A 9,841-nucleotide genomic window follows, 5' to 3' on the forward strand; every position below is an offset into this window, starting at 1 on the left:
TAGTCTTAGTCTAGTATTACTATGTAATTAGTCGTATAATATATTATTAGTCATATTAGTGCATTATTAATATATTATTAGTCATATTTGTATATTATTAGTCGTATTAGTTTAGTATAAGTATCTTATTAGTTGTATTAGTTTATAATTAGTCGTACTAGAGTAGTATTATTATTAGTTGGAGAGAATTAATGACGAGAGACAAAATAATAATACACAAACAATAGGAGATTCAGTCAAACAAGATAAACAAATTAAACTAATCAAACAAAATATACTTTTCGAGTTCGGACAAATTAAACTAGTGAACAAATTAAACAAAATAAATAGGAGTTGTGAATTTAAGTCAAACAAAATAAATAAAGTTGATACAAACCAAAGTAAATAAATACAAATTTCTAAAAAAAAAAATTTACAAACGGATTTTAGTAAATAAGTTGGCAGACAAATGCAAGTTGACAGACTAACCAAATTACACACAAAATTGTAAAAACATTTCCGACTGAATTTTAGTGGGAATTCGGTCGGAAGTTTTTCCGACTAAAATTCAGTCGGAAATTAGTTGGAAATATTAAATTTAAAATTTTTCTTTTTTTCCAATTTAAAATTGCGACGAAAAACTAATTCAGAAGCAATTTAGTCGGAAATTGACTAACGCCTGTCAGTCGGAAAATCAATCGAAAATTTCCGACTGTTTCGATTAATTGGAAATTTTTAGTGAAAATTGTGCCCTTTTTTTTCTGTGGAAGTATATATGAGAAGAAACAATGGTGTACTATTACCATAAGAGACATCTCAAACATAACTTTTACCCTTTATATGTATGCTCACCTTATAAGGTTATATCTGACTCATATTCACTTCATGTTCATTTCATATGCACTCTTTATTGTCATAATTTCTTATTAATTTAATCATATATCTAATTTTATGTAAATCATTCAATGTATTAGGAAAAATTTAATTCCTTAATTTTTTTTCAATAGCTTTTAATAAAAGAATATACAAAATTGATGTGAAGTATCACATTGTTAATATGGGGCAAGCAAGTCGAGTTGGTATGGGGTTGGGCGGGGTGAATAAGTCTTTTTATATTCATATTCATTTGCTGCCCACCAAATTTATACTCATAACAGCCTACTTTAAGTCAATGCAACGCGAAACATATAATTTTACCCGTCTATCATCCTAGCTAAAAGAAGGAGAGAGCTGGTTGAAAATCGAACTCATGACCTTTTACGAAAAGTAATACTTATTCTCCAACCAAGACAACACCCAATTCAACTATTAGTTTAATACGAAAGAAAAATTAGACACCTAATCTTTCACAACTAATATTGGAGTAGTTAATTAACATCAAACCTCCTATCCAAATTAATACAAAAGGGAAATTTAACTAGACTTCAAATCTTTCATATAAGATCTTGGTTAATACTTTTGGTCTTTTAATACTTAATATGCTCATGCCATAAAAAAGGAAAGATTTTTAAAATTTCTCAAAATCTACAACCATATCTAACCTAAAAATCTTGATATTCACGAACTTAAGCTCCAAACTCCCTTGAAGAAAGTGTGGGTAAAGATTAGAGTTAGTAAAATACTACATAGATATTCGTGCGCACGTATAACAAAAAATACTAATGCATATATTAACTTATAATCAAATAACTTAATTGAAATTATAATGAAAGAATCAAGTGAATCAAAAATTTATATTTATTGTTCAAATCTTTGTAAAATATATATTTTATCAGGTATAGGGATAAAACACATATTCTCTTTATATATGATGCTATATATTCAACTTGAAACAAAGAATATATGAGATTTGAATCGTGAACTTTCTATTGTGTTGGTTTCTCCTATCATGTCAAGGAACCAATACTATCAAAAGTTTAAACTAATAGTTAAAGCTCTTGAATATTTGTTATATATTCTATCATGTAACATATTTTAATACTAATTTATTTTTTAAATTTTATATAATCGAATATTTTACACATGATAAAAAAATTTTAAGTCGATAAATAACAAGTTATACTAATATTTAACTATAGTTGACAATCAAAATCAATGGACAAAATTGTATGACATTGTTTTTCCAACAAGGAGCTAATGCCCACTTATTGCACCTTTTTTTTCTTTCAACACAATGATGAAATGAATAGAAAAAAAGCCCCCACTCATATTTCTATATTCAACACCCTAGCTATAACAACCATCCAATCTTTCTTATCTAAACCATATAAATATTTCAAAAAGGAAGATGATGCTAATCTTTGATTTCACAAAGAAGAATATCCAAAATATGTTATGACCTAATAAAACTTTTTTTTATATATCTTTTCATGAATGTCTTTTTCAATATAGACCATGATTAAAAAGGGTAGTCCACAAATATATTATGATAAAGTTCATGACCTAGGGCATTAGGATCTATGAGAATATCTAATCTAATCCAATTCCACACTAAACTACCAATCATATAAACTACTACAAAGCAAAAATATGAAATGATGTATATGGTTGAGGTTAGGTGAGTAGTAATAAATAATAAATATTACTCTTTCTATATAACTAGTGTCATCTATTATTAAAACTATTTCTTTGAAACTGAGGAAGTGATAATAATTATAATAATAATAATATTATTATTATTAATAATTCGGTGTGTTAAACAAAAATATGTTTGACTAGTTATTAAAAGTTACATCGTTTTCCTTATGTAATTCAAGTAGCACTAAATTTTAGGTATAAAATTTTTACAGATTAACTTTTTGTATATAACACTCAGTTTTGTAAATTTTGTATGATAATAATAATATGATTCTCAAGTGTGAAAGCCTCCATAGAAAGATAAAACTCAATCATAGTTTCTTTGTACGAGGTGATGCAGTTGCAATTATCTTAACCTTTCTAAACATTTTGTATACAATATTGGATGCTATTATCGTACATGGGTCCCTTGATTCAAAAGATTTCATTGTTATTATTAGGCCGTGATAATTCGTCACATAATCTTACCGTGGTCCATTCGTGTGGACACGGGATGCCCTTGGGCTCGGGCCCACAAACCCACGAGTCAAAAGCGTTGACTTGCACATACACTTGATGAGATTCATTGTTTACCAAAACCATATGGTTGTAGGAAGGTTAGCTAAACCAATATATATGCAAATCAACAATCCACTATTTTATCGATGTGAAATCTTGTCCAAGTATTTTCAACACTTATCATGTTTTTCTTTTAAATGAATGTTGAAATGTTTAGAAAGTAATAAATGCGTATTTTGCTTTTCCTAGAAATAATATGAAATGAAAGAATTGACAAGACGGCCACAGAGGGAATTGTAATATTTTTAGGGTGATAAAAATCGAACTTTTATTGTACGAATGAAAAGATAAGCATTCAATTAGTATAGCAATTCATAATCATCGATATGAAAGAATTTTTAATGCTTTTATTTAGAATCTTTTATTCGAGAAAGTAATGATTTTCAACTAATTTATTCATATTCTTTTGGATCTTATTTCAATTCGAAGCTTGAAGCAAATACTGTATTTTTCACATAAGATTATAAATTTGATTTTCAGTTAATTTTATTCTCTTAATCTATCCTTAAAAAAACGAATGAAAGAATTATATTTGTAACGAACCTAAAAAAATAGTTAAACTTTCCCATCAAAATCTTAATTATTAATTCAATTATAATTTAGAGTAAGGACAAAATCAATGTATAATCATTACGTGTCGAGCTCTAAATTTTCAAAATGAAACATCAAAAGCATTAGTGTTGTGTGCAAATTTTGTTTAGACAATTGAAAATACAAAAGAAATTGACTCCAACAAAGTACACATATTATTATTATATATGAAGGTATCACTGCATGAAGCATTTTTTATATAGGTTAAATAGTTCATTTTGTGTATATTAAAAAAAATATAAACTCTTTATTTAAAATTATCTCACTGAAAGACGGTGTATCATAGTAGAAAATCAACAAAGTAATAAACAAATCCAAACCGAATATGGTTTTATGTGAATGTGGCCTTCTATGTCTCAAGCAATGTGATACAACCAACTAGCTCCATAGCTTTGAAACTTTGTTGCTATTATTAAATGATTAATGTCAAATTAGAGAGCTTAATTATATCTATTTATCTGATATTTAACGTGTGTGAGTTAACAATTAATGATTATCCGATGTGAGGTACTTTTCAGGCTTTAAATTTTCTTATCCAATATATAACGTCGAATCAAATCGTCTATAGTATGTCGAATTAAGTTTAGTATGATTGATGAATAAAAACTGTATTTTTTTAAAATGCTCAATTTGTAATATGAGGCATTTTTATTATTTTAAGAAATTTAATTTGAAATTTTTTTAAAAAAAATTTTGCATTTTGCTCAAATTCGCTAGGAATTTCAATTATATTCTAAACGTAAATATAAACAACAATTATAGAAAAATCCTAATTCAATATGTCTTAAATCAATAAACAAGGATCAATTTAATTGATCATTTCTTATCCATCTTTTATAAGATACTGTAACATGATTATACTATGTTTGGTCTATAAAATTTCTAGAAATCTTACTATAGACATATCAACTATTAGAGAATGACAAACGTTAACAAACGGCTCAAGAATAATAATACATTTGAAAGATTAAAATTGAAAATAAATTAAAAATAAAAATATTATTTTGATATTTAATTAAGAAACAAATTAACACTTATAGAATTAAAAGTTTATAATGTATTATAAATTACTATTTAAAATTGATTTTATTCTTGTTGATGAACATTCCTGATGTTTTTTTAGCAAGATCCCTAGAGAATAAATACCCTTATAGTCATAAACTCATAATTAATTTCTAGTATTTCTCTGTTTCACTTAATCTGTATTATTTTAAATTATAATATAAGATTTTTTTTTTTTAAAATAATGGATTTTTTATGCAAAAACTCCACTCTACAAGTCTGTTTTTCCTCATTATTCTCACTTTTAAAGAGTGACTTTAAATTTGCTTGAATTGCATAATTCCATTTGGTCCATATTAGAAAAAACATTCTTCTTTTTGGCTATTACTTAAACTTAAAGGCATTGGATGATTGATTACATGTAAGAAAGCTTTGCATCAACGAAAATATATACCAACAAAAGGCATTATATGCCTTTGATTCTCAACTTGAATAACTTTTTCTTAAGACACTTTGAATTTGGATAAAATGCTATGCTACTAATTTTTTTTATTTTTTATTGTTTAGATTGACAAAAGATTCGGCATGAAAAATATATTATAAATGAAAATGTATTTTTTTTTCTTTTATCTATTTGCATAACTTTTTATGTATGTTTATTATTTTACTCAACTTTTTTCTTTATCTTTTCGTTTATTAGACAATCATCGATGTAGTGACACCGGTTCAAATTTAGCTAATGCAACTACACAATTCAAAAACCATGTCCAACTTTCCAAAATTAAATGCTCATTACCTTCAATTAAACTAATTACCCAACTATTTATCCTTACATCCCCATTTAAACTTTTTTTAAAATTCTTTTTAATTATTTTACTTTATATCTATAATGACACTAAAACTAAATTGACTTTTCGCAACATAAGATTTAGTGACATTAAAAAAATATCGCTAATTTATTTTTTTAGTGTAATAATTATTGGTTTTTATTTTAATTTCCACTATAAAGGGATTTAGTGACACTTTATTTGACCTTTAGTGACATATGTAATTATTACTATAATCTATAGTGGTAATTATGAGAAATATCACTAGATCTTATGTCGCGAAAAACTTTAATATGATTTTTTAAAGGGTCTAATAAATGTCACTAAATTCACTATGTATATACCATTAGAAATTTAAAATAGTGACATTTAAATTAAATGTCATTAAATATATCCTACTAAAAGTATATTATATTATAGTACAAACTCATTTTAATTTCATATTATGTGTTTAATATACCACTTAATTTACATCATTTAAATTACTATATATAATACAGTTTTTCCCTAAAATGAAACAAAATAGCGATTAGACAAATTCAAAAACCATGTCCATGAATACTCATTTCATACCATTAATCCCCACTAATTTCACTAATATCAAAAAGAGTTCTAAATAGTGTAAAATATGCCCATCAATAATCAATATGATAGCTTAGTGAGTGCCTAGTAGTGGTCCATGACCAAAACTAAGAAAAAAAAAAGGTTTGATCTAGCAATAGTGGCATTCAATTGTACAATATTGTGTAGCTAGGACTTTATTAACCCACCCTCTTATAAGAAAGTTGTGGGTGTTACAATAAAAGTGAATACTCCCTCAACTTTTATTAAATATTAATTGTTATATTAATTTGTTTATTTATTTTGTACTCTATTTTTATAATTAAATAGTTATATTTTATGAAAAATATTTTTTTTTCTTTATGCTAATTTAAAAAGACAAATACATCTTAAAATATAATTTTGCACCAAAAAAATATAAAAATAACAAACTGTTTTGTATGAAACCGTTTCATGATAAGACAACCTCAAAATAAAAACCTCATAAGTTAAAAGAGTCTATTATTAGGCCATTTAACCCAAGTATCAGATAAAACTCACGGTGAAACAATCTCATATAAAGAATTTCCGTAAAAATAAAGGGTGACAATTAAATTGAATAAGCAATGTGATTTGTGAATGATGAGGATAAAAACATCATGGTCTTTCATAGTGGTGGGAGACAATGAAAGAGAGAGAAGAGGGCTACCAAAATCTTGCGTATCTAGTTTTTATGGGAGAACAAGGGGGGGTCTTAATATTTATACTTACTCTTTTTTTATTTTATTTATTTATTTATTTTGGAAGATGACGTGTTCGCGCGTGGGTTTAAATAGTGATGCGTACATAGGTTTTGTCTTCTTTGTTGGACCTCAGCGTGCTCAATCTCACGCGCTATTAAATAGTCGAGAATTATTGTTAATAACTTATTAATCTAGCTTTTAGATGGCTTTGTGATAGAATTTGATTCTCGCTTCTTAGTTCTTACTATAAGGACACGCCTAGAATAAGGGTACTAAGAGAAAAACAGTATCCTTTAATTTTTTTTACTAGAGTTAACTGTCTGGAATGGATGAAAAAAATAAAATAAAAAAGTACTATTTTCCCACTATTTGAGGATAAATATTTACCCTACTTCAGTGTATGAAAATCTTTACTCCATCGAGGTGAGCCAGGACATTGAAGCACACAGAGAAAATGAGGGTGATGAAGAAACTGAAATCTTTTTTTTCTTTTGGGTGGAGTTGTGATAATAATTTTGTCAGAAATTTTCCAAACCAACCTGAATTTTTTCCCACTAATTATTTTCTCCTTTAAATATTCTCCCACAATATTTTACTCATAAATATTTACCACCTAAATAAGTAATAGGATTTCAGGCAGGCCCTAGGAATTAATTTTCCCTCTATCCTTATACGTAGGTTTCTCTCAGGGTCGTTCTCGAGGGTAATTTTGAGGTGCAACCGCCTAAGGCCCAACTTATGAAGAGGCCCAAATTGATTTAATTCTTATAATTAAATTAGCATTTGCATAAGTAGCATTTAGCATGAATCGAACTTGCAGCATTAAGTTTCTCAATTAAGTGCATGACTAAGGGCCTTTTTCTCTTTAATTTTCGTTTAGGGCCAAAAAATTATCAGGAACGACACTGATTTCTCTAGCATATCACAATTTTTTTTTAAAAAAAGCAAAAAATTATAATAATTTGGGTAAATAGTTGGGTTGAAAACGAGCAATAACAAAATTAAATTTTTGATCCGAAAAGACTACATATGGTTGCGTGAATCAATTAATTACTCATGTAGAGTACTAATAGAGAATATTATATATCTTGAGTCTTCAACCACCAAATGTAACATCACATTGTATGTAAATCAAATACACCCATTGTTTGTTTTTGAAACTTTAGCATCAGATATGAATTTGGTTCGTGTTGGATTTAAATTTCTAGTCGAAAGAGTTCTCATTAAAGGGGCATAATATGGACCAATAGTATATAACATATGAGATATTTCACTATTAGTTTATATCTTTAGTTGAGATTGTTCATCACATAGATATAATTTATATAAATATATATTTGATAAGTACAAATTCCTATGTGTGAATCAAATATATTTTTAATATATTTCCCAAGTAATTAAGTGATTAACAATGAATTTACTTTCATATGTACTGTTTTATGCGAAAACCATGGTCCAGTCACGTGTTTTGCGCGGCTCTACTGTGATTTAGTCGCACATTTTAAATAATTGGGTCAATTTACCTGTGTACTAAAAATCAAAGCAAACTTTAACGATTGTCATTTTCTGCTTGATTGTCGAAATTGGGCATAAAAAATATCGTTGGAAAACTCTTAAAAGTCTAGGTTTTAATTCCCCAACCTTACATTAATGTGATTTTACTATCAAAAGTCATGGCTAAAAGAGTGAATATATATTAAATTTCAACTAAAGTTTTTGCATTATAAACACTTTTTTTCTATTTTGCTCCTCTTCTTATAAAACATCTTTTTTTTTGGCAAATAAAATTTTTTATTATTTACCAGAAAAATCAAAACAATACAAAACCAGATTGAGGATACACCCAGACTGAACTACATTAGTATGGAAACCAAAGCCTACCAAGACACACTTTTCATGTGCATAGTTAGGGATGCCTACAATATCAAAAAAAAAAAAAAAAAAAAAAAAAAAAAACTCAAAACCAAGTCTGAAGCAAACTATATAAAGCCACAGCCAGCAAAATAAGGAAAAGAGAAATAAACGAAGTATAAAAACTATGCACTGCAGCTTCAAAAATCAATTGAATCCGTGAGATTCAACGCGTGGCATCAATGACTAATATCATGCTTGATCATGGTAAGTACGTGCCCAGGAGAAAGCACAAAAGCATATCAAACCGCTTTATTCCTGCACTTCCAAATATGATAGAACGTGCAAGTAAAAATGGATGTTAACACTTGCTGCTTGGTTTTGGATAGACGACGATTCCTAAAATTCATGTGAGTGATTGGCTTCAAGGAGATTCCAATCCATGATTTGACCGCCTCCACACATAAACGACTAAAAGAGCAATTATAGAAAAGATGTCTATGAGTCTCAGGTTGTAAACCACACAAGGGACATGAGTGATCAACCACCACTCCCAACTGAAAAAGCTTCTCTTTGGTCTTTAGTCCTTGTCTAGCTATTAACCAAAAAACAAACCTAGTCTTGGGTATCGAAATCCTATTCCACACTAGGTGTCTCCAACGAACCTTATGCTGATTCGCCAAACTATGTTCATAATCCTCCTTGATGGAATAGTTTGTGCTGCATATCCAAATTCTTAAGGCTACAGTCACTGCACAAAAGTTTTTTAATAGTCCAACTAGCTGTGACAGGAGCATCAAAGATTTCTCATCTTCCCCCTTTGGTATATACACCATGTACCCACTTGACCCATAAGGACTCCTGTAGAGTATGAATACGCCAAGCTAAGTTATCAACAGCTGCCTGATTCCAAATATGAATGTTCCTCCCACTAAGACCACCTACCATTTTGGGAGTGCAAACCTCCCTCCAATTAACGTTTCCCGATTTATGGGATTGAGAAACCCCAAACCAAAGAAAAGAATGACATATGAAATTAACAATATTACCCTCTTGGGCAAAATGAAAATTTGACACCAGTATGAAGAAATTCCCATCAAAACTAAATTGATAAGCTGTTGACGAGTTACATACGAGAGGTGTTTAGCTTGCCAAGAACTAATGTGTTTAGTC

General features: G+C 28.3%; 1 protein-coding gene across 1 annotated transcript; it reads right to left on the reverse strand.

The window, feature by feature from the left end:
* Window positions 1-8,970: 8,970 nt before the first annotated feature.
* On the reverse strand, window positions 8,971-9,616 carry LOC130802479 (uncharacterized). The gene is made up of 2 exons (XM_057666498.1): window positions 9,513-9,616; window positions 8,971-9,388 (listed from the first exon to the last, which is right to left on the reverse strand). Exons 1-2 carry the CDS (start codon window positions 9,614-9,616, stop codon window positions 8,971-8,973), a joined length of 522 nt encoding a protein of 173 aa, XP_057522481.1.
* Between the last annotated feature and the right edge of the window lie 225 nt (window positions 9,617-9,841).

Source organism: Amaranthus tricolor, chromosome 16 (assembly GCF_026212465.1).
Source record: "Amaranthus tricolor cultivar Red isolate AtriRed21 chromosome 16, ASM2621246v1, whole genome shotgun sequence".
NCBI classification, from domain to species: Eukaryota; Viridiplantae; Streptophyta; class Magnoliopsida; order Caryophyllales; family Amaranthaceae; genus Amaranthus; species Amaranthus tricolor.